We start from the raw sequence: 26481 nt of genomic DNA, 5'->3' as shown, positions 1-26481 counted from the left end.
ATGGAAAGATTCAAAGAATCTTCACATCTTTTGTTCACCAAAATGCATGCAGGAACTGAGACATGCATGCTTCTGCCCCTCCTTATAAACATGGAGCCAGGCAGTGGACCAGCTTGTTCATGTACAGAGAAAAGCATGGATCTTCATATTGAACTAATGTGCTGTTTATTTGCTGTGCTGATGCATAAACAGAGACGGTGATGATAAATTCATTTTATTTAAAACAGACATGGGTCAATGACAGAGGCAAACAACAGAACTTTATAGGCTGGACAGTTTTCCCTTGAAATACTGACCCAAGCTAGACTTAAACAAAGGGAACCCCCCCCCCCCCCCCCCCCCCCCATGGATGTTCTAACCTCGCTCAGTGTTACAGGTTCTAACACTTTTATCAGATTCAACTGTTATGGATTCTTTTATTTTTTGCAGAACTGAAGGCTGGACTACACAAAGACAGCATCCATCAGAGCAGAAGATGTTAGCCTTGGTCAACAAAAGACAAAGCTGTTCACTTTGTTGCTATACCTTCTTGCATCATTTTTATGGGTAGCAGCAAATTTAAATTGGTCCACCAGCCAATCAGAAAAGAGCTTTTTCTGTAAAAAAAAAAAAAAAAAGGTAGAATTAAAAATGTGCACTAAATGGGAATATGACATTGAAAGATAAAGGGTACTGAGCAATTGAATTTCCCCAACATGGGATCAATAGAGATTATCGCATCTCATAAGGTTTGGCATGAACCCACATCATCACCAGGACGATTTTGTTGTACAAAACACAACAGGCTTACCACCAGCACATATGACAAGCAAAGACAGCGGCATGGAGCTTCACTGTGTGAGCAGAGCTGTTGGTGCCACAAGATAAATTAATACAGTGCATGTGTGCACATGAATGCAGAAACACGCGTGTCCATGTGTGTCAGTCTCTAAACAAAGAACATTTTTAAGTACACAATTCTTGTGCGTATAAATTGCAGTTACATGTGACGGCAACCCCCCCCCTCCCCCCAGTGGCAAATGTTTGTTTATTAGCTGATTTAAAGGAGCAGCACTTATATACAGTATTTAAACTTGTCAACAGTGTTAAATGAGGAGACCTCTTTATCCAAGACTCTGTCACTGCATGTCTGAGATCAGAGCACATGACAGATAAAAGCAGGAGCATCAATTAAAGCCTCAGTCACAACTGCCCTTACAGGTGGATTTGGGTTGTCTGCGAGTGAAAAATGGGCAAATCTGTACGTCACATGCAGATGGTCCACAGAAACCTTTAAGATTTGAGGCCACCCAGTGAGATTGGAAGGCAAAACGTTCATGCACGTTTTTCCTTTGGGCATGCTTTCAGGGCGACAGGTTGTCGTGAAAACTTCAGACATATTTAAGGGTAAGTAAGGCTGAAGTAGCTGAGATGTAGGCATCACCTACAGACCCCCCCCCCCCCCCCCCCCCCCCCCCCCCCCGCAAACCCTGTTCAATGCGCAGGAAGCCTGTTTGTGCTGTTCACATTGTCATGTATGTCATAAGAACGTGTAACTTCCATTATCATTACAACTACATCGCGATCGCACACACGACCATCCTACGTTCAACTTTCATGAGGTGGCCCTCAGGGCAACTGCAAAAGACCCCTAATATTGCTGACCTTCCTCTCTACAACCCTCTATGGGCCTTTACAACCCAAAAACCTGCAGCACCCCCCATGTGGGTTGACCCTACAGATAACAAAGTGACTAAGGCTTTACGGTTAAGAGCTGAAACGTTATCATTTTTATCCTTGTTTTATTTTTGAATGAACTCTAGAATCTGGTCTTTGATTCATTTCTATCTTGTTCAGGCATTTTTAAACATTTTGTCAGTGATGCTGAAGCAGGGCTTCTCTCTTCCTCCCTGAAAACAAAGTTTTATCTGGTGAGCCATGTTCCTTCTTTTTCACCACCCTTAGTCAAAATCCAGGTGTGCAGGATAGTTTGGTCTGTTTTAGTCCTTTCTTCAGCTTGACCTTGGTAACTACCTACTGTCCTCCCCTTTAATGTTTTACTTAAGTAATAGAAATCCTTAAAACTGATGCATTGTGTGACTTATGTTTCTGACCTCTAATGCTATAAACAGGCTTTCTTGTAGATGTAACATAACTGAGTGTTTATCTGGGATATCTTTTACCCATGCCAGTTGTACATTACACCTTTTTCTTTTAGTATAACCCATTTAAGTTGTGCTTCTTCCTGACCCACTGCCCCTATGAACACAAGGTTTGTATCGTCAATTTCTATTTGACTAGTTACAAGAATCTTTGTTATGATGGGTTCTTCAGCCTTACAGGAGATGGAAGCCAGACATAATGTTTCAGATTATAATATATTCAAAGTTTGGTTATCCATCAGATGATGTGGTCTTCCTCAGCACCTCTGCACATCTAAGATCCAGACTGCTGCTCCAGTGGACCCAAGGGCCAATGGGGTGGGGGCTGCTGGTCAGAGCCCTGACTAGATGTTTCTGGTACACATTCTGCTGAGGTCAGCATGGTTGTAGGTCCTGTGCAGACGGACAGAATCTGACAGGGCTTGGATGGGTGGTGCAGGTCTGCAGCTGTATGAGGGGGTGGTGAGTCGGTATGTTGAGGACAGATCTTTAAGAAGAAGAAGACAAACATGGAAGCATGAAAGACGGAGCCACAGAGGGAAAAAAGACGAGAAATCAGATTAATATGGGACGGAGTTCTGATAACTGAACAAAGCATCCAGAAAAAAAACGTGATTAAAACAGAGATGTGCAGCAGCATTCTGGACCATCTACAGAGGCTTAATGGTACAGCTGGTCGTCCTATCAGACCCTCTGTCAAAAATATCTTCACCTTTACAATTTTGCTAGAACAAGCGAGAGTTTAGGTCTTCATATGTTTGTTTGCACTGAAGCAACAGAAACAAAAGGAAGAAAAGTCAACCCTGACAATAATTCACAACAGCTCAAAAATGAACTGGATTTAATCTTTGACACATTGTTAAAATTACAACACAGAGTTACTTTTCATTTGTCTTTAGACACTCCTGTTGAAGGTAACAGGTGTGGACAATATAGCCACCCATGCAATCAGTCAAAATGAAGGACTCAACTGGTGTTTATCTATCTTTATCTGAGTTTGGAGAAAAGAAAAATATGTAAAAAGGAGTCTTTTAGTCTGAGAGAAAAAATGCATTTACCTTAATGTGGGACCAGTGCAGGAAGACACATGATATTGCCCCCCTGTAGTTGCATTTTTTATTTATTCATATTATATACATGAAATGCTTCAGAAAAAAATCAAATGAGTTTAATTTTGTTAAGCCACTTAAATAAATAAAAATGTTTTCTTTTTACTAAACCAGACATATTTTTGAAATTATAATTTATGTATTATTACTTATTTAAAGTTTTCATCATGGAGTCTTCATTGTCAAGTCTTTATTGTGTATTCTCATTGTAAAGTTTCCATAGTGAAATATTATGAAGTGTTTATTATAGAGTTTTGAGCACAGAGTCTTCATAATGGGGTCATCATTATTGGATCTTCAATACGAAGTCTTTATCTTAAAGATAAAGACTTTATTATAAAGTGTTTATCATCAAGTCTTCCTCATTGAGTCTTCATGAAGAAGTCTTTACTACAGGCATGTTTTATCACTCCAGTTCAAAAGAAATATACACTAAAATAATTAACGCAATATCTTTTATCTTGCTCTGACCCATATAATGCATAAGCAATGTTACATGTTCAAGCTGCCTGTTTAGTTTCAATGTACCAAAGCGATCAGAAGTCCTATAGCGCGATTTGAGCGTCAGGTGCGGCGCGTCGGTCTGGCAGCAGCACAATTTGAGCATTCAAAAATCTCAACTTTGACATGTTTATAATAAATCAATCTGATCTCTTGACATCATCCGTGTCTTCCATTCATTGTAACTGAGATTTACACAGACACCACTCCATGTAGCCATCAGACTAAAAACATTTGGCGGTAGCTCCTCTAACATGCATCTGGGGCGCCAAGCTTATGAACACATCTTTGGATTGGCGTCAAGCAGATAATTCGCCACATATCAGGCTCCTGACCTGAATCTGATGTGAGAATCGCATTCACCACCACACTGGCACACACGCCAGCTGATTGATGAGAAGACCCTAACTCACTGATGGATTTCACAAGTCCCCCCCCCCCCCCCCCCCCCATATCAGCTCCTCACACAGATACCTGGCTGTTCTGGAGATGGCAGTGCACCTCATTCTGTGGGGAAAGCAAGATGCAGTCCTGAGCTGTGCTTTTCTCTGTGCGAGGGGCACTGGGATCGCCATCATCCACGCCACTGACAGTGCACCGCAGGCTCCTTACACACAGCACCTGCAGGGCACAACAAAGCACAGACACACACAGACTATCAGGGGACAAAAGAATGAGTTGTAGTAATCAGACCTACAGATAAGCAGATTCTGTAAGTAATAAAGAGTGGAACAGTGAATGATGCGGCTAAACAGCGTTAAGGACCGCTGTGGGCTAAGCTCTGGCTTCTCTGTCAGACACGCGTCCAATAAAAAGTCCAAACGTCTGCCTCGCTGCAAAATATTTATTTTCTCCTGCAGGTTTCCAAGCCAAACAGTTCTTACAATCGACAAATTCAATATTCCCGCAGTGATGATATGTGATCATCGCAGCTCGCCCCACTTACTCATCCATTCTGCTTCACCAGTGAGTCAGTGAGCACCACAACCTGGCTGATGGCGCAGCGCTTCATCAGTGCCACCTCCAATGACATAGAAAATCCCAAAGAAAATAACTTTATAACTATAACTGCTAAATAAATGGGGATTTCTCTTCAATATTCAAATTTTTTGAAACCCAATTTATGTAAAAATAAACAAATACTAAGTCCAATTTTTTTAATGGAATTGTGGAAATGAATACACTTTTCCATGATACTCAACATTTTGGGAAAGGGTCAATATATTGGAAAATAACTTTTTCATTTACATGTAACTGTTTTATGTCAGATGGGCAGCTGCTAAATTAGGTGGGTGGAAGTGTTAAAGTGGGTTTCCTAAACTGATAAATTAGTTTATTGATAATAAGGTCTAATCAGCAAATTGTCATCAGCAAACAGTGAAACTGATTTTAAATCTTTTTAAAATTTTGCTTAGGGTAAGGATGTATATGATGAAGAGGCATGACACAGGAGGGCTGAAGCATAAAGGCCCGTACACACCGGGACGAATATTCGCCAGGCGTTATTCGCCAGCGTTTTTCGCCATGTTTTTTGTGTTCACACCCAGGCGATCTTCGCTGACGATGAGCCGAGCAAACATGCAATTTCAGTCCCTGACATTAGATGGCGCTTAATGTAAAACAGATATACTCCTGTACACAAGGTGGATCTGCGCAACTTTACGCTTCTTAAAGTCGCTTTTCACTCAGAAGAGAGCAAGTATTTATGCGCTTGTCAGAATCAAACAAAGAAAACATGAATATTTCAAGCACCAGTAACTCTAACTGGTGCTTGGTTCGGGTATATTTTAGAATGTCCGTCATTATTTCTTCGCGGCTGTGTAGACGCTACTTGGCGTCTATCTTCTTCGCTGGTATGTGTGCTCAGAAAGGCAGTTTTGTGTTTGAGCGCCCCCAAGTAGTGTTTTACTGTAACTTCAGAAGCTCCAGACACGTGTGCAAAAGCACCATTCTCATTGGTCGAACAGATTTCGACGCGGCACGTCAAACCAAAAAAACGTACCCGAGGCGTTTTTTAAAAAGTGACGCTTTGACGCGTGGCGTTTTTTCGCATCGGTGTGCACACTCACATTGGTGCCCTTTGTTTAGTCACGAAGCGTTAAACGTCGGCGAAAATCGCAGGGCGAAATTCGTCCTGGTGTGAACAGGCCTTAAGGCTGAAAGTGAGTGCAGCCTAAGACCGGGGATGGATATAATCTACTCAGGAGGATAGAGTGGAAGGAGGACAAGACGGATAACAAACCAGAGTTAGCAGCAATGACAGAAGTCATTGAGGATTTGGATGAAAGCTGTTTTTTGCTTTGAAAGCGGCCTGGAAAGGTTCATGAGGGTTATCAGACACAAGGTGAACATGGACGGCAGCAATTTTTTTTCAAAAATGTTAAAGATGAGGGTTACGTTGGAGATGGGGCAAAAATAATTCAGAGGTGGCTGTGGATCTGAAGGTTGCAGATTCAGTTCCCGCCTTGCCTGCCCAAGTGTCAAGGCGTCACTTGAAAGACTCCGAACAGTAATCCTGAAAGTCATTGATTCTAAGGTACGAACAGAACTTGCGATTCTCTGAGGCTGACCACTTTGCCATTGCACCATAGCCGCCCCACAGAACTAATAAAAGTAGTTCTATATCCATCCATTTTCTGAACCTGGTGACTCCCTTTTGGGGTCAAGGGGTTGCTGGAACCTGTTGAGTGAAGGCGAGGTACAGGTCGCAAGTCTGTCGCAGCGCCTTGATAGATCAGTAAAAGTTTATCATTTATTTAAAAAAAATGACAGACTTGGAAATATATAACGGATAAAGGAAAGATGAAGGTTTAAATATCTGATTTCAAATCAAGCATGTTTAAAAATGATGAGAAATTCTAATAAACAATAAAGGGATAAAAGGAATGAGTGAAGCAAATATTTAATAACCAATTATTGATCTATTGATTATTAGAGTGCTTGTAGCTGAGTTTATGTAACCATAAAGTAAACATTAATGATTAAATATTTCAGAATAATTCTGAGTAAATATTACCATGTAAATGTAACTAAGTAAATATTACTGAATAGATGTAACTGAATACATGTGAAAAGCATCAGTTACCGCCCACCTGAGATCTAAGGATATGTTTCAAAATGACTAAATTCAATCATCCACTTGCCCCCATCACACACCTAAAACATAGAAACCTTTTGTGAGTCAAGTCTCAGTGTTGTAAAAATGTTCCAGCCTTTGTTGAAGTTTTTTGCTTTCATGTGGTTCAGATGAATAGGAGGAATGGTTTTCTCTTACCAGCCTGAAGGACAGCAGCACAATGAAGGTGATGAAGATTATGTTTGTCTTCACTCTGCAGCTGCTTAAGTTGATTAAACGTGATGTCTTAATTAAAAAAGTCAAGCTTCATAAATGTTTTTCCACACTGCTCTATCTGCATTTGACAGGATGTAGGTTCTGCAATAGACGGGACAGGTTTTGGCAGCCCCACGGGACTTCAACAATCCCTTTTAGGGTCCCAGTGGATGGATGGATGGATGGATGGATGGATGGATGGATAAGGGATGGATGGATGGATAAGGGATGGATGGATGGATGGATAAGGGATGGATGGATGGATAAGGGATGGATGGATGGATGGATGAAAAATTTAGACCCTACAGTTTTTAATAACTACAGAAGTGTGTCCAACTTGCCATTTTTAATTAAGATTTTTTATTTAGCTGAATGAGTTTCTCTGACAGAACAACATCTTTGAGATGAACCAGTCTGTTTTTAGAATGAACCAGAGTACAGAGACTACCTTATTATAGTTCAATAATGTTGTCACATGTGCCTTGGATTAGATTATTAGAGTACTACAGTATCTAACTACTGCTTTATTTACTGTTGCCTGGGTCGCAAATTTAAAGTGGGGCTGCTGCTCAGTGCTTAGAAAAATCAAAACAAATCTGCGCCACTGTTGGTTTGCTATTATCAAATATATCACAGAGTTTGGAAAGGTCTGAAACCTGCGAATTGGTGCCCCCCGCTGCTGTACGCACTCCTGTCTTTAGCCGCGTCTACATGGGCAAAAGTAATCGGAATGAATGCCTGATTGGAAAGAAAATGCGTCATGTAAACGCGCCGTTCGGAATACTCTGCCCCGATCAGACTCATTCGGATCAGAATTTCTTTCCGATCGAGATAGGTGGGTTATACCGATCGTTTATCCGATCGTGGAGCATGTAAAAGATCATTCCGATCGTGTGTCACTACTGCTCTGGGTTACATCATGCATAGATGGTGTTTCGCTGAGAGAAAGCTTTGGAGTGCATACGGGACCACCAGCTGCTCTGCGGACGCCCCGTGAAAAGCACTGCTCTGCTCTCGCCCCGCTGGGTCTCCCCTCTATTTCACCCCTCACGAGGGAGATTCGGAGTAGGAGCGCTTCGTGCCCCCCGACGCTCACTCGGTCCACTGGCACCCGAGTGAGCAGAGCAGCTGGATTAATAATTTTGTGTCTGAGGGGGGGAAGGGTGCTTTTTTACGAGTGTGTTTTGTTGTTTTGTTATGTGTGGGAGAATTCAGCGAGCCGTCCCGCCGCTCTGGGTTAGCGGCTGCAGGACTCAGGAGGAACCGTGTTCGAACCGAGCTCAGGCCGCTAGCTCACAGAGTGGCTTTGGGGCGGTTTGTGAACTTTTCAGAGCAGAAATAAATGTCGCTCAGTCCTTAGAAACTGTTCAGTCAACGTGGATTTGTGTTTCCAGTTGTGTGTGTTTCCAGTTGTGTCCCGACAAAATAAAGGCTGCTGTTATTCTCACACATTTACGTGTGCGTTACGTTTTGATCAGGCTAATCAAGTTGTTAGCCCGTGTTAGCCTGTCCTAAGCTTTCGTCCAGCTTAATTCTTCCACAAAAAAGCACTGACCACACAGATTAAATATAACGATGAGCGAACAGGCACTTCATAATATTCATAACATTAATAAAAGCACGTTTGGAAGATAGTCTCGTATTACGGAGCTGCTGCACATACTGTCTGTCTGTGGCAGCGGTTTGTTAACAAATTTCCGCATCCGGGTGATTTTACACTACTGCGCAGTGCGCATGCCCAAATTATTCATTCCGACCGAAAGTGTGAGCCATGGGAACGTTTGTTCTAATCGGAAAAAGGTTTTCTGTGCCCATGTGCACGAGTGAATTTTAACCCGACTATTGATCCGATCAAGATATTCTGCCCATGTAACCGCGGCTTTTGAGAAGCTGCCCCAAATGTGTGTGAAGGAAAAGGGGAGGGTTAGTGGGCACAGGCAGCAACGTGAGCACGGAGTTCAACCTTGATTGCTCAGCGCTTGGATTACTCAGCTCCTGCTAATAATATCCTTCTTTATCAACTATTGTAATTTTATTAGGTGCCTTTATTTTCCACCTCAAATGTATTTTTGATCGGGGGGGGCCCAGCGGCGCTGGATGGGCTGCCCATCTACACCTGGGGCTGGGATCGGCCCTTCCCTGGCTCTGGGGCGGGACGGGACAACCCTCTTGGGGCCCCCGGTCGCTCTGGGTGTCATCCGCTTCGGCTGCGGGGTCTGGGGTGGGGTGGGGTGGGGGGTCTTGTCGGCCCTGTCCTGTGGGGGGGCATTCTGGGGGAGGGGGGGGCACTATTGGTACGGGGCAGGGGGGGTTGAGGGGTCGGGGTCTCCGCTGAGGCCATCGGCGGTTCCCCCGGCCGGTTGGCTGCCTCGGTCCCGTCGAGGCCTGACCAGAGCTCTTCTGGGGCCGGCGTTTGGGGGTGGGGGCCTGGGCTTGCTCCGGGGGGGGCGACGCTTTCTGGCTCCTCTCTCTCTGTGTGGGGTGGGTGGTGCTGGGCCTGGGGTGTCGGCGCCTCTGGGGGTGGGGCCACAGGGCTGGGCGGGCCTGGCCCCTTTGCTGGGGGGGGGGGGGGGGGGACGGCTGTTTGACCACCGGGGGACAGTCTACCAGCTGTCCCCAACTTACCCCCTTCCTCATATAACCTCATATTAGGGTGAGGGGGTGGGGGGCTTAGCCTGCGATGAGCCTTGGGGGGGGGGGGTTACTTGGCAGTGGCCCCCCTCCTATGGTTGCCGTATGGAGTGGACCCCCCTCTTTCGGTTTTATTTGCACCTTAGACATGTAGGGCCCTTGGTAGGGGGGGTGCTTGGACATCACTGCCAGCAAGCAGCAGATGTCCTCCTAGCACCTTACCCGCCAATTTTAACCGCACCTTAGACATTTAGGGCCCCTTGGTGGGGAGGGTGAGGGGACGTCACTGTGAGTAATCAGGAGATGTCGCCTTAGTGCCCTACCCGCCAATTTTAACTGCACCCCCCTTAGTACACACACCCCTCCCCCCTCAATATATACATCCCAACATAAACACACACACATGCACACACACACCCTCTCAAACACACATACACGCACACACATTTTGCAAGGAAGGTGGGACCTAGGACCATCTGTCCCCTACCTCTCCCCTGGTGGGGGGTACGGGCCCCTTTGCAACGGTGGCCGTGTCCCCGGGGTGTCGGCTTCCTGGGCCCGGCGGTGCTCTCTCCGCGCGGTGGGGGGGTTCACATTACATCTGAGCCGGGGGTGTTCGTGTCCCTGGGGTTCTGGTTCTTGCTCCTGAGCACTGGGCCCGGCCAAATTTCCAACTGTGGCGGAGCCTGGTCGGGCCATATTTACAACACCCCTTGTGGGCCCTCTTTTTTCCCCGGGGTTCCAACCGTGGGCCGGGCGGATGGCTGCCTGGAGTGCGGAGTGGGTCTCCCTTGGGGGGTCCTGGCCTGTACCTGGGGTTGGGGCGGGGGGATGCCCGGAACACCTGGGTGTTGGTGGGGTGCTCGTCTGGGGCTGTGGGCGTCCTTCTCCGGTGGAGCCCTGCGTTGGGCTCTCCCGGCGCGGCGGGGGGGCTGCTCTCCTGGTTGGGCTGGGGCGGCGCTCTCTTTCCCTCCGTGCCTCCCTGCTCTCTGGCTCTGGGGGCCTTGCGGCGGTCCTGCTGGCCCTGGCCTGGGTGGCGGGCTTGGTCGCCCGGGCGGTGGTTGTTCCCTGCCGGTTCCCGTGTGGCGTTGGGGGGATTCCGGCTGCCGCTGCTGCTGCGGTGGGGGTCTTGGGGTGGGGATGGCTGGGCACTCTCCCTCCTTCTTTTCACATTCCACCATCCATTTTAGAAGAACATAAACACTCACCTGAGCACAGGTGTTAGCTCACCTTTGCACTAACAGTTTGCATGATTGAATGACTGAAATATTTCACACTAGTTGGTTTTAAGGCATAAGTATGCGTGTGAACACTATCTGTTTAGTGTGCATGTCGACAGGTGGACATTTTTGCAGCTAGCAGGTGTGTTTATAACATTTGAGTGTGTGTGTGGACAGGCCCCGCCCTTTTTGTACTACATTTGAACCTTACTATAATGATTAACAACCAGTAAACTTGTTGCTTTAAGCTGCTTCATGGTCTTATCCCCCTTCCCCTCCTATTATCACCCTCCTACCCCCCCTCTCTCTCTCTAACATCCCTCCCTTTTCTTCCCTCCTTTCCTTTTCCGTCCGGTCCAACACCAAAGATTTTCAAACATGATTAAAATTAATAAAGTTTGGCCTCAATTACAAAAGGGGTTTATTCAGACATACCTTTGGTTTGTCTAACGATTAATAACCCCTCTTGTTAAAGTAAAATATGTCCAACACAAGAGGCCCTCAGCTCTCATCTGTCTGCCCAGCTGTTGGACAGGACAAGTTAAAAAAAAGAAAAAAAAAGAAAATGTATTTTTGATGTTTGCCTGTCGTTTAGGTGGTGTTGGTAACCTTTTTGACATAAAGACAGAAGGTAATGCTGTGCTTTTTGAGGTCATAAATAAACAATAGATAATTTGTTTATGAAAGAATTGAGTTTTTTTTAAATATTGTTACTGTTGGTGTTGCACAAAATTAGGAAAATGCCAAATGTTTTTTGGAGTAATCCCAGTGTCTTGTGACAAAATACTTTGCCAAACATGGAACCAGCAACAGGAGTTCCTAGCCAGACAAAGCCGGCGGGGTTTGCTACTTTGTTGCTGAAGCACGGTCAACAGCGCCAATGTCTGAACTCTGCAACCAAGGCCATCATGTCACGGCTACAAATCAACCCATCTGCAAGTGATGCATCCGGTGCGATTCCTCCGGTCGCTCAGTGATTAGCAGCTGCCGGAGGTGGCGCCTCTGGAGCAACGCTCACTGACGCACAGAGACCTAGAAGACATTACCCTTCCCCTCGTATGCTGTTCTCATACAACAGCTTTGGGCAGTGTGTAACCCTTATGCTATCCTAGGCACTTTAACGTTGGGAGTTGGGTCATTTAGACCCACCAGACAGTGAGCTAAACCTTTTTTCTTCAATGATTTTCGATCTCCACTGGTATCCATGGATTACATGAAATCTTTCCACCTTTATCCACCTTTGTCATGGTAGGGAGAACACGTCAATGTAAGGGTGGGGTCATCTAGCACAAGGGTTAAGCATCCAGTAGACGGCAAAGGCCCCGGGGAGCAGCTATACATGAGCGCAGCCGCCTACTCGTTGTGATTCCGGACTCTGTTGGCGTGCACAGGCTGGACAATGAGCTCTCTGACGGCTTTTCTTGAGGGACTCACTGCAGAGCTGCAGCGGGACTCGCGTGCCACGACAGGGGATTATCCTTGGATCAACTTATAGCTCTCACCATCAAACTGGATAACCTGCTGAGAACCAGGCGACCGCGCAATCCAGCCTTAGCGAACGTCATGCCCGTCTTACCGTTTCTCCCAGGGCCCGCTGGCTCCAAACACGAGGCCATGCAACTCGGCTCCATCCAGAGGAGAAAGCTGGGTGGTATTGTTTATGCCTTCCTTACTGCCTCTGCCTTCCTTACTGAGTCTTATATATGGACCTGATCTTCCTGATCCTGTTTCTGACTGTTTGCCTGCCGCCCGCCCCGGCTCTCGCCTGGATCCTGATTACCCCTTTTATTTCTCTTTTGCTCTCATGCTTCTAATTGAAACCTGCCTGCCTGACCCTGATTTAGCTTTGTGTATTTTTAGCTGAGTTTTGGCTTTTCAGTGAAGAATTTTGAAGTTCTCTGATAAAAATCATTTTTTTGACATGTACCTGTGGCATTTTTCTTATGAAAGAGAACTTATGTAATAAATCATTTTGCATTTCTGCAAAATCGCTGTCAATCAAAGACGCTCAGTTTAAATTAATGAGCTGTTGTAATGTCACAACAGCCCAGGAGCGCATGCGTATTGCGCAAACTGCCTGATTTTTCCTGTCCAGCGTGCACAAGCTCAGGAGAAGAGAGTATGGCACATTGCTGCGCTCCCCGCATGCATTTTGAGTGCATTCATCCACCTTCGGATCTCTGTCTGGTCACCAGCTCGCCTCCCGGGAGCCAGCATAGTAATTGGGATTGCACCAGCTCCTTCTGCCCTGTGAAAGACTGTCCATGGTGTACTCGCCTTCGTCCAACCGTAGTCGATTCTGTTGGGCGATTTGGGATCAGACTGGTACCAAATCTCGCTGCGTTGCCTCCAGACTTTTGCGCCGCATCCATCGCTCAAATCGCTCCACAGATCGCGCCTGTACCATTGACTTAATATTAAAACTTGCTGCCTCTGCCCCCAATCGCATTTGATTTGAACGCAGTTTAACCATAACCTGTAATCCCAAACTTAACCCTTCCTCTGGAAAATTACGTGCGAGTAGTTACTTTCTTTCCAGCATTTCATTTTATTTACTGTACAAGGTAATTCAACACATTTTTAGTTTCAGAGACTACTGTCAGTTTGTGTCGTTTGTGCCCCCGCCCTGGTGTCAAGCTCTTCATTCATGCAAGAAGAAGCTTGCAGAAAAGGGGGATCGAGGACGGGGCTATTCAGGTCAGCACCGATGGCCACGCCCATGTAGAGAAGATTTTGGCAACAGACACAACAAATAAACATGAAATATGACTTTTAAAGGCATTTTAAAAAATGTCATGGGGGACTTTAAGGAGTTTCTGAAGTGCTCAAATAAGTTGTGCTCCCGCTGTTCATTTGTGTATTGTTGCTCACATGGAAATTGCAGTTTAAGGGCAAAGGTCCAGGTTGTGTCTCATGATGGACACAAATATCTGATGGATTGGATGGAGAAGATCTTCAGATCTCTGAGAGGATGTGCAAATGAGAGGATGCCTGTCCTTCTCCCCACACAGATAAATGTTTCAGTTACAACAGTGTTGGACTAAAATATTTATAAAATAGTTCATATCTTCAATACCCCCACCCCCCTCTGCTCAGCTCTGAATCAAACCTCAGATGAACTTCAGCAACATTTTCAAACATTTGTTCAAACATGTTCAAACAGTTCAAACATGCTGGTGAGGATAAGCCACATGAAGAAGTGTGTGTTAGGAGAAGAGCAGAAAGTATGGGGGGGTTGAAAATGTTTGCAATTAAAATTGTGAAATCACTGCAAAGACACCTTGAGTTTTTTCTTTAGTGTTTGTTTCTATCACTTTGAGTGTTGAAGGAGGAAGAATAATCTCTTTCTGTTTATCCTCTGTAGTTTTCAAGGCTTATCTGTTGAAGCTCTAATGTCTCTGTGAAGATTGTGTCCTTTAGTTTGCTTTGTTTGATCTCGCTTCTGTTGTTTTCACATGTTCTGTTTTCAGGCTTTTCCCTGTCCACCCCCAAGTGCTGCCCCCACATTACTGTCTCTCCTATTTCTATTTGATAATAATCCACTGCTGGCTTCAGTATATCCTCCTCAGTGTTTTTAGGTCTCTGTTTGTTTCACATCAGCTTTGTCAGCTGTTGTGTTCATGCAGTTTTTAAATTTTAAGATTATTTATCCATCCATCCATCCATCCATCCATCCATCCATCCATCCATCCATCCATCCATCCATCCATCCATCCATCCAGACTTCCCTCTCCACAGCCATTTTCTCCAACTCCTCCAGGAGAACCACAAGGCGTTCCTAGGCCAGTGGGGAGAATAGTCTCTCCAGCATGTCCTGCGTTTCCCTGCAGTTTTCTCCAATGGGACATGCCCGTAACACCTCCCCCAGGGAGGCATCCAGGAGACATCCAGACTAGATGTCTGAGCCACCTTAACTGGCTCCTCTCAACGTGGAGGAGAAGTAGAGATGTCCAGCCTGACATCTCCTTCTCGACATGGCATGGATTTTTTAACTGAAAGTGTTGCTCAGTAGTGATTCATGTAGACGGATGGAAATGACGCCTACGACACATCAGTTATCAAGCACACTGACAGTCTGATAATGGTCTAGCTGTTTGACCCGCGTTTTGAATAGAAAAGGTGTGGCACTTTATAACTTTATAACAGCTTTATAACAGACCACACATTGTTACCAGGGTGGGTCGAGTGTTGTGATGAAAATCCCGGCTTGGCTTATTCAACTGTTTTGGAACGGCTCGCTAAGAAGAGTCTCTTTTGGCCCTCAAACAGCTCTTTTTTTTTTTTTTGCTTTATTTAACTTATTATTAACAATATAAGATCATGCAGAAAATGAATAACTAATGTAAAAAAATGTGTTTTTATTAATACAAGTGTATATTATACATATTGTTATTTAATTATTCCAGATAAAATGTACAAAATAGAAGATAAACCAAAACCAGCTATTAATAATTCAACTTTTAATTATTTATATTTTTATATTTCTCCTTTTTGACAACTTTGAAGTCAATCAACACAAAACACTGGAACCACAATCCAGAATAAAAGTTAAAATGTGCAAGCCAAATAAAATTCTTCCATTAACTCAGTTTGGTATTTAGAAATACCAAATGTATCAGTTTTGGAAGAGCTGATCTGGTTTTGTCTGTATTGATCTGCTCTCTTCTGGAGAAAATTCTCTCAAGTGTCTGTACAGGTTGGTTGTGGAGCTGGTTTTATATGCAGGCTCTACAATCTTCTGTGATCTTTTATTATCAATAAAAGTCAATTGGTTCCATATTAAACATTTTTCCTACATTTTGTATTGTTGTAGTCTCTAGTTACCCCATTGCTTTCTCAGTGTCTACCTTTTACTTAGTTCATGCTGCTGCACATGTACCCCCCCCCCCCCCCCCCGCTAAGTGCAAACATCCCCCACCCCCATTTTATTTGTGACTGACACATTACTAGTGGAGATAAGCATGATCATAGTTGCCAATTGTTTATCCAAAGTCAATGTTGCTATACAACATATGTGCCACATTAAATGTTGGCACAAAAATTGACAATTACACACCATGATCAAACATTTCAGAGAAACATTGACTGAACTTTAAAATCTTCTTGAAGTAATGAGGTTTTGACTGCATGTGTGCTCAGATGTATTAATAACAGACAATCAGCAGATGTACATTTATAACTGAAATGATGCGAGCAGAGAGTCAATCTCAGCCCAGTTGGTGACTGAGAGCCCAGACACCCTGCAGACGAACCCCACTCAAGCTGCTCAGAAGACACCTCTGCTCCTCTATTTTAAAGAAGGTCAAAGTTTTTTTATTAAGGTTTTAGTTCCAGCTCCTTTGCCTTTTGGAACCTACACCCCTGATTCCTGACAGTATTAAAAATAGTTTCAAAAATAGGGTAAGAAAGTGTAGGTTATTTTTTTATGTTTGCTTTTGTAGATATGACGTGATCCTGCACAAAGATCACTGTGGACTTTAAAGTCACACAGGGATATTTTGTGAGGAGTTAAATTCTGCAAAGAATACTATAATAAACCCTCTGCCTGCCTCTTGCAGGAACACACTGAAGTCTCTCTGTTTCACTCTTAGACGGTTTTGGACCAACCTTTCTGAAGCTCTGCTTGAAGTTGTCTGACAGGAAGCCGTACAGCAGCGGGTTGGCACATGAGTTGGCATAGGACAAGATCACAGCAAAGAAGTAGATCCCAGCAGTGCTGCTAGACTCTGGTATGATGACCACCAGGTTGACCATGTTGATGATGAAGAATGGCAACCAGCAGAGCACAAAAACGACCACAATCACCACCACCATCCGGGTCACCTTTCGCTCTGAACGGCGGCGTTTAGCAAAGCCAACCCGCGCCCCAGATGACTTCACCTGATGAGGGTGAGAAGATGGTGAGAGGAACATCTTAGTCCAAGAATAACTTTTTTCATCATCTGATTCGAGGTTTTCTCACATGATTTCCCACCTTCACTATGATCAGCAAATAACAGAGGCAGATGATGACCAGTGGTCCGAAGAAGCCCACTGTAGAGGTATAGATGATGAAGGCTGTCGACCACACATCCTTTGGCTCCGGCCAGATCATGTTACAGGAGTTGAAAGTGTCCTAAAGAAGACAACACATGAGTGACACAGAAATTGAAGCTGCAACAGAATCTGTCTCTAGACTTCGAGATGAGGAGTATAAAAGCTTAATGCATGGGAGGCAAATCGGTGCAATTCATGGACATTGGCTCATATAGCTCTTGGCACAGCTTTAAATTAGTTTCTGCTGCATAGAAGGAAAAGGTTAGAAACTGGAACTTTGCTGTGGCAAGAAATGAAGGTTAGAAGTCACTGACTAGATTTAGTTCCGGAAGCAATGAAATTCTTACTTTGTTGTTTGCTCTGTGCCAAAGTATACAAACAAATACACACAAAATTGACTACAAAAGCTAAGTTCAAATGCAAAATATAATAAAAGCAGACATGCAATGAGTACATAGTAAGCAATGGGTTGCTGGAGCCTGTCCCAGCCACAGTTGGGCAAAGGCGGGGTTCACCCTGGACAGATTCCCAGTCCAACTGTTGGTAACTTGGGCTTAGATGGTGATCCATTTTGATTCACAAATAAAGATCAACGATCCACAGATCAAACCATGATAATTACTATTAATAGTTGCTATATTTATGTATTTTTATAGTATGTATGAAAAATTAATATGTTTTAAAGACCATCATTTATACCTTTATTTAGGAGAATCAGTGGCTTTGGTGTTGTTGTAGAGCGGTTCACATCCAATCTTGGGCTTTTAGGGAAGTGCTATACAAGTTTACACCAAGTTTATACCTTAAACAGTGTCACACTTAAAAGTTTTTCTGTCAACTTCCTGGTTACTTCAGCAGTAAAAAAAAACACAAACATCACTGTTGCTTCGTTTCATTTATCAACAATCATAAAAATGTTCTCTACAATTTTTCCATCCTCAAAGTTTTGCTGACTAAACTGACAGTAGATAGAGAACAAGAGGATTGTAAATTAGACACAGCATCACCAACAAAAAAATGGAAAGGTAACAACTTGAAAACACTCCCAAGCTTTTAATCTTAACTCATGACAGTGTTTTCAATAGATATGTTATGCAAACTGCCTTTTTTATCTTTAGTGGAGATGCCACAAAACTTCTACACTTAGATGAACATTTTGCATACGCGTTCCAAAATGAAACTTCTCCGCCTTCCTAGCAGACATAACATAATTGATCAAAATATCTTCTTAATTTTTACATCCATTACTTGAATCACTTAAAATCTAACACCACCCTGTAATTTTAGAGCAAAAATTACATAAACTGAAGGATTTCTTTACTTCTTTTACTTTACTATTTGTCAAACTTGAAGACTCTGTTGTTCATAAAAGAAATCTGTAATCATCAGCAGGTTGTTTAGATTTTCTTTTTAATCATACTTTAAACATAACAGATACACTGAAGGAACAGGATGAAATGGTTATTATAAAGAGAAAATTAAAGTCAAAGTTTCAAAAGAGAACATAAATAAAACAGAACATCAACCTGCTTTATCAGTTTCATTTAAAAACAAAGCATTAATTCTACAAATAAACTCTAATGTTTTCCCGTTTTACAGAACAAACCTGCTGTGCAGGTCTTACCTTTGTTACTTTGGCTGGAGAATTATCGTTTATTTCAGAGATTGAAATATGCTTGGTGACTCTGCTTCAGCTAATAAAAAAGGTTGGTGGTTGTTCTGTTTTTTGTGGGATTTAAAATGACTGAAATACCCCCTTCGGCCAAATAATAAGACTATTTTACACAGAAATACCTTAGGCGTTTAACTTTTAAAGTGTTTTTTCAATTTTTTAAAAGAAAATGACATTGCATAAAAATTTTAAATTGGTATGAACACGTTGTTATTGTCAGCCACAGGCTGTCGTGTCCTTGGGTAAGACACTTCACCCTGCCCGCCTCCAGTGCAGCTCCACTGGTGTGTGAATGTGTATGAATGTCCCGGTGATGGTCAGAGGGGCCGTAGGCGCAAACTGGCAGCCACGCCTCTGTCAGTCGGCCCCAGGGCAGCTGTGGTTACGACAGTGGTTACCATCACCAGGAATTAATGAGGAGTTAATGAATAATGGCCATGATGGAAAAGTGCAGATAAATCCAATCCATTATTATTTATTATTATCATCTAACTGTAAACCCATTTTCAAACATATATATATATATATATATATATATATATATATATATATATATATATATATATATATATATATATATATATATATTTAAAATAACAATGAATTAATCTTGTTGTATTTATCCGCCACGTCTTAAAGGTCAGTCCTGTTTACATTTAGGTGACAGACGGAACAGCTCTGCTGCAGGTGTAACAGGTTTATCCTTCGTTCTTACTGGGTGTTGTTAAAAATCGCTACATGTCCCTGTGTTTCATCAGCCAAAACTTAACACGACACAGGTGAAGTGACCGCGGGGGAGCAGTGTGTCTCGCGTGTGCTTGTTTACATCATGTGCAGACAGCAAATAACAGAGGAAGAGAAGACCAAAAACATTTCATGCAAAGGCTTGCTGATAAACATGACTACATTTATGCAAATGTTTACTTGGTTTCTAATTTTTGCGGGTAAAAATCACAATTTTCTCGTATTTATTTCTCCTGTTTGGTTAGGTTCAGGTTTGACTTCTCATGTTTGATATTTGAGTTAGTTTGTGTTTTGTTTCTTTCCACCTTGGTTTGACTCTAACATTTTATTAACTTTCTTTAATAAACTATTCCTTTTTGCTTGAGTGAAATGTCTTCACTTGGATAATATATATATATATATATATATATATATTTATATTTTTGTACTGGTTTATCCCCATCATTTTATGTGAGACAACTAGCAGAATTGTTCGTTAGCTTATTCATTCATTCATTCATTCATTCATTCATTCATTCATTCATTCATTCATTCATCCATCCATCCATCCATCCATCCATCCATCCATCCATCCATCCATCCATCCATTCATTCATTCATTCATTCATTCATTCATTCATTCATCCATCCATCCATCCATCCATCCATCCATCCATCCATCCATCCATCCATCCATCCATCCATTCATTCATTCCTCTTCTTAAACCCGTTTTGGCCCTTTCAGGGTCACGGGGCTGCCGGAGCCTATCCTGGCCACTCGTGGGTAAAGGCAGGGGACATCCTGGACAGGTTGCCAGTCTGTCACAGGGCCATCATTTTGACTAACCAGTTAACCTATGAAGCATGTTTTTGGATGGTGGGAGAAAGCCGGAGTTCCTGGAGAAAACCCACGCATGCATGGGGAGAACATGCAAACTCCACACAGAAAGGTCCCCCACTGGTGTTCTGTTTCAGGTCCCCCAGCTGGGACTTGAACCTCTCTTGCTGTGAGGCAAGAGTGCTAACCTTGCTGAACCGATTACTATCAAATACTTTTTTGCCTCGCATTAATTTTTCTGTTCTATTTGTGATGTAAATGTTTGCTTTTATTGTTTTAATTCTTGTCTATTTTTGTGAGACACCTTGCATAATTTTGTGTAGGAATTGTTCTTCAAAAACTGTCTTAGCTTGTTCACATCTATAACTGGGAAAACAATGGGGAGGGGGGGTTACAGGTGTACTGTACCTGTACATCAGAGAAGATGACCACTGGTAGGACCACCACAAAGGACACAGCCCACATCGCTGCGCTCACCAATTTGGCCACGCGGGGGTGTCTCCACTTGGTGCTGCGGATTGGATGGACCACTGCCAGGTAACGGTCCATGGACATGACTGTGAGACAGAAGATGGATGTGAACTGGTTCATAGAGTCTGCGGTCATGACAATACGGCACAAGAAGGAACCAAACGGCCAATAGGAGAGCACGTTCTGTGTGGTGAGGAAGGGGAGCCCAATGATATACAGCTCATCTGCAACTGCCAGGTTGAGGATGTAGATGTTGGTGACGGTCTTCATCTTGGCATAGCGGAGCACCACGTAGATGGCCAGTGTGTTTCCAGTCATTCCAAACATAAAGACTGTGAGGGAGATGATGGCTGTCACCACGGTGCTACTGCCCTGAAAGGGGATGGTCTGAGTGGACAAATTGGAGGAGAGGCTTGGGGGGAGATGGCTGGAGTAGAGAAAGGGAGTGGCAGTGGTTTCAGAGGAATTCAGCTCTGGGAAGGTATACCAGTTCTGAGGTTCCATCATGAAGTCCAATGCAGATTTAAGTCCAGCTTTTTAGGTTCAGCTGCATCCCAATCAGCTGGTCAGGGGCTCAAATCCCAAGATGATAGGTCACAATGTCCCTGAACAAAACTTCCACCAGGCTTGAAACGCAATTAAGCCTAGAGACAAAAATTTAATTCTATGTGAAGTCAACAGGTTTGTCTGACTCTCAGACGCTTTAGGGTCCAGCTCCGGTTAAGTAGATGAATCCACGCATGTGGTCACGCTCCAGGTATCACAACAGGAAGATCTGCCGAGCTGCTCCGTAAATCGCGTGGACGTTCGTGCGTCAACCTGTGCCAGCGCGTCCAAAGATACAGACTTCACCTCCGGTGTCCTCTCTGCTCACGAGCGGTTCTGCAGCTTAACTTAAACTGCTGCAGGGAGGCATAGGAGCGCGCGGAGGTCCTCATCTGTTCTGGTCCAAATGTGCAAAGAAACGTTAACTGTTGACGGCATCACGATAATCTTAAAAGCTGCGATGGATGATCTGCAAAGATCTGCATCAAACTTTAGGCTCGCGCAGCTTTTGTGTCATTCACGTGAGTGAAGAGAGGTGCAGCGGCACGCACGCGGAGGGACCGCGAGGAGCAGCCCTCCCCAAGACACACATACACGAGCGCGCGCATACGCAAACACATATGTGCACTCATTACCACATCCATCTTCAGTAATATTATTTATTCATATCGTTATAAATATCAAACAAAAATATGAAAAATCCAACAGGTTTGTCGGGAGCGTCTGTACCCGCGTGCAACTTTCGCGAGCACAAGTTTATTCAGTCACTTCACTGAGATTTAAGGATTACAGATGTTAGATCAGAGAACTGTCAAAAACGGAAAACCTTATCTATTAATGCTCTGTTTTATCGTTTCTTTATTTCACACCTATGTTACCTGGAAGTCACTACTTTAGTGTGGTTTACGTCTGCATTTATGGCACATTTTCAACATATTGCTGCTCTCCCGTGTTTCAGACACTGCAGAGCGTGACTGACTGTCTCAATCTTGTTTTTGCCTTTGAGATTTGGCAAAAATAAAACGAGTCTTAAAATATAGCGATGGCAGAGATCATGTTGATCAGCAGATTGTAGCTTTCTTCAGCCTTTCTTCTGGTTTTTAGAAGAGCAAATGTGTGAAGAAGCTGGAACTTCTGCCTGATTCAGGGAGGTGTTTGCACTCCCTGCTCTGCATGGGGTTTTGCTTGCTTTGAGGAGGACTCTAGAATACCTTTATATGACGCAGTTTTTGTATTTTGTGTTTGTTTCTAACTGCACCTGTGTGTTTTGCAAGTCAGCTGTCACTCTTTCTGGATGTGTCCTTAGCAGAAGTTCTGAGAGGGTTAGACCCCCCCCCTCCTGCTTTTTTCATATTTGTGCTTCCCAAACCAGATTTTACCCAAAACAAATCGTTTAAAACAGGGGTTCTCAAAGTTTTTGTTGCGGAGGGCCAAATTAAGAACTCGACATTAGACCAGGGGCCAATTTTGGGGAAAAATAATGGATAAACAGAAAAAGTGGTTTTTAATAACTTCAATGACCAAGTGTCATTTGTACAGTTAACCAGGTCCTCCAGATGTTTTCCCAGTTGCTCTCGGAGGTTGCTGCGCAGATCTTTGCTCGTTTAGTAATTGTATCATTTGACAGACTTATTTATTCAAACTTTTTCTTTTGTTCTGGACAAACAATGTAAGCTACTTTCAAGCACATTCCTTTTACAAACTCCCCGTCACTTAACCCTTGTGCTATTCTAGGCACTTTAACATTGGGAGTTGGGTCATCTGGACCCCACTAGACAGTGCGCTGAACCTTTTTTCTTCAATGATTTGTGATCTTCACTGGTGTCCATGGATTACCGTAAATTCCGGACTACAAAGCGCACCCGATTACAAGCCGCACCCACCCATTTTTACGTGTTAAACTACTTTTATACATACACAAGCCGCGTCAGAGTACAAGCCGCGCATGTGTTAGGCGATATTGTCATCCTGACAGATCACGGTCAGCTTCCCAGAGTGAGTGCAGTTCATTAGCACGTTGTGGGTGTAGCCAGCTTTGCCTCTGGCTCATGTATTTGAGTGTATCGATATCTGTCAAACAGCATGGACCTGTATTCTGTTCACAAGTTCCTCAGTTATGGTGTTTTTATTTCATTCTTTTTTCTTTTCTTTTTACTTATTGACAATCTAGGTATCATACATAAAATTACAAACAGTAACCATATAATCAACATTACATCCCTCAGTTATAATGAGGAAATTTACATCCGCGATTCCACATTTCCCATGAGTCTTAGGGGCTAAAGGCGGGGCCAACGCCCGGCTCGCCATACTATTGTATGTGTTTAAGAATGAGCAAGTATCAGCAGTGCATGGAGGGGTGAACGGGAAAAGCTCTCCTTCCGCTTGTGTCGCGGCAGCGTTATGGGAGTAACAGGACTGTTTAAAAAACACACCGGTAAAATAAAGCAGCGACGACTGAAAAGCGCGCGCCTCAGCACGATACGCGCGCCTCAGTGCGGCGCGTGCGTCAGAATTCAAAGCCTCTGCACTCCGCGGACGCCTCTGCGCTCCGCTCCCGCCCCGCGCGCTCCTTGTCTCCCCTTCCTATCTACTCCGACACCTCTGGCCAGGGCGGCTTCAAGGAGGAGCACTTCGTCCCCGTTGCGCCGGTGGATGGAGCAAATCGTTTCTGTGCAAAGCAATCGGACTTAATACTGTACGTTTTGTGTATGAGGGGCGGGTGCGTTGTTACGTGTGGGAGCCTTCAGACTGCCATCGGCCCCGCAGCTCAATCAGCAGGAGAAGATGTCTCCAGCTCACACGGAGGCTGTGAGCTTTTCAAAGCAAAATTCCGCTTTTACGTTTTCTTTAGAAACCGTAAATGGAGTGTACATTCACTCCATGCGCTGTTCTCTCCGTCACGCAGCAAACCGACTTTTCCAAACCCGTTGGTGATGGTGGACTTTTTTACGCTGCTTTTAACGATTGCTTTTAACTTGAAAGCTTCATCATATTGTAGCGGCGATCACGTGCACGTTGGGTCTAATGGCCCCAAAGGATTCTGGGATGCGGCCGGGCATGCGTGTTTCGTTTTGTTGAACCATGACTGAAGTGTCTAAGACCTGAAGTCAAGTCCATGCTGTTTGGCTGCTAAGAGGTGTGTTGAAAAGAAATGCCTTGTGCTTGGAGTTGGATAGAGAGTTCAAACTATTCACTGAGTTCGAAAGTACGTACACTGCGGCCGCCAATTAAATCCATAAATTAGCCGCGTCACTGAATAAGCCGCATGGCTGTAAGCGCAGGAAAAAAGTAGCGGCTTGTAGTCCGGAGATTACGGTACATGAAATCCTCTCCACCTTTATCCACCTTTGTCATGGTAAGGGTAACACGTCAATGTAAGGGTGGGGTCATAGGATATCACAAGGCTTAAGGGCTTGCTACGCCTCAACATAGCTAGCTTCTGTCACAGCTTCACTGGATGTAGCCATTTTGTAAACATCTGGTGTGCAGCATAGCCTCGTTGTAGTTGTTGGAGCTTATTGTTGCGCTCCTTGCCGGTAAATTTGTCCTAGTTTTTATGATTTGTAACATAGTGACAATTTATATTGAATACTTTCAGCATTGCATTTACCTGCTTGCAAATCAGGGATATGACTTTATCCAGCCCATGAGGTATGACAAAGTAAACATTTGTCCGCTTGGCTTGAAAGCGCCTTTTCTCCTTGCCAACACAATGTTTTTCCTCAAAGGAACCTACTCTTGCTCTATTATATTTGGTGAAAATATAATAAATTAATTCTGAATGATCCAATTTGAGCCGATTCACTGACCTAAAATTGACCCAGGACATCTTTATCCAAAGATTTATCCAGTGTGATTTAGAGATAAATATCTGGGTACTGAACAGCGCAGGTGAAGTTTTCTAGATTCCTTGTATTTCTTGCAAGATACTGAAGTGTAAATTAAACAAGTGTACAAACAAACAATTAAACAAGAATTAATGGCAAATCCATTCACATTTTAGTTTCATAAGGTTGGGCTCACTGTTGTTTTTCCACATCAAAATAATCCAAATAGAATATTGTTCGAACATTCTAACACACTGTATGGTCACATGTCTCCCATGTTCATTTTTCCTGGTGAGAAGCTGTGATTGAAGAATGCAGATAGTTCAAGCAGCAGCGAAACTTTATACATCTGCTCATGCAGCAATACTGAGTTGCCTGAACATACCGAATGCCTCCTGATGCAGATCTCTGCTAAATCTCAATCACACTCAGTCTGTCTGCAGATGTCTTATAGCTCTATTTTACTGTCCTTAAAGCTCAAACACACATGAGAAGAACTTGAATGCATCCCACCTGAAGCTGCTAATGAACACAATAATCAAAAGGTGTATCAGATAGCCGTGGATTTTCTTGCAAATACATGAGGATAATTAAGGCTTGCTGACCTTTCCATTGTGTAGCTGCCTCTGTCCCATTGGCTACTAGGATGACGCCACTAACAGTGTTTCACATAAAATTAGCTTTGATTTTCTGGAGCTGTGAGACTCATGGAAAGATTTGGGTGCTGCACTTATAAAAACAACACGAAGGTCATCACAAATGCCTTATCTAAGATCTATTTTTTGTCTTTATCATTTTATTAATTTTTTCCAATGTGTCAATGAAAGCTTCTGCCTTTTGTTCTCTGAATTAATTGATTTTACCAGTTTCCCAGCAGTCTGTGTAAATGAACAAAAACCCTTCAAAGCTGACACATTTGGAGTAAATAGTTAATGAGAAGTGGACGAGAATTCCTGCAGACAAGTACGGAAGCCTTTGACAGAAATATTTAACAAACTCAAAATCTCTTCAAGAAAAATGTCACAAGCTACGTCCGAATTCCTTCACTACTCACTATTTTGTGCACTACATAATACATTATTCCGATTGTGGGTCACTACTGCTCTGGCTTTTACGTCACGTGTAGACGGCGTGGCTGCTCCACGCGAGCGAACCATGTTTCTGAGCATGGTTCTTTGTTACGGTATGCGCCCTGGAGGAGGCGTATAGGACCGCAGTCCGTCCAGCTGCTCTGCAGAACCGTGTCCCCAGGGAGAACTGTGTTTCTGAGCAGAGGAGCGACTATGGGACGGTGTGCGAGCTGGAGGAGGTGGCAATTGAATTCAGAAATGCTGCTCCGCAAATACACACAGTAGTGACAGAAGAAGAAGAGTGAGAGATTCTGGCCCTTACTTTTTAGTCCCTGACAGGTACGGCACCTTCTTACCTCTCC

General features: G+C 43.7%; 1 protein-coding gene across 2 annotated transcripts; it reads right to left on the bottom strand.

Annotated features, from left to right (window-relative positions):
• Positions 1-201: 201 nt before the first annotated feature.
• On the bottom strand, positions 202-21702 carry LOC101166182 (somatostatin-like receptor F_48D10.1). 2 transcript variants are annotated; one of them, XM_023959567.2, is made up of 6 exons: positions 20611-21326; positions 16908-17048; positions 16541-16813; positions 4226-4372; positions 2406-2628; positions 439-596 (listed from the first exon to the last, which is right to left on the bottom strand). In XM_023959567.2, exons 1-5 carry the CDS (start codon positions 21178-21180, stop codon positions 2416-2418), a joined length of 1344 nt encoding a protein of 447 aa, XP_023815335.1. In that variant the 5' UTR covers positions 21181-21326; the 3' UTR covers positions 439-596; positions 2406-2415. The 2 variants fall into 2 exon arrangements, with proteins under 2 accessions (XP_023815334.1, XP_023815335.1); XM_023959566.2 differs by having other exon boundaries at positions 202-2628; positions 20611-21702.
• Between the last annotated feature and the right edge of the window lie 4779 nt (positions 21703-26481).

Source organism: Oryzias latipes, chromosome 1 (genome assembly GCF_053564925.1).
Source record: "Oryzias latipes strain Hd-rR chromosome 1, Olatipes_Hd-rR_3.1".
Lineage (NCBI taxonomy): Eukaryota > Metazoa > Chordata > Actinopteri > Beloniformes > Adrianichthyidae > Oryzias > Oryzias latipes.
This window is presented reverse-complemented; position numbering and strand designations above follow the sequence as displayed.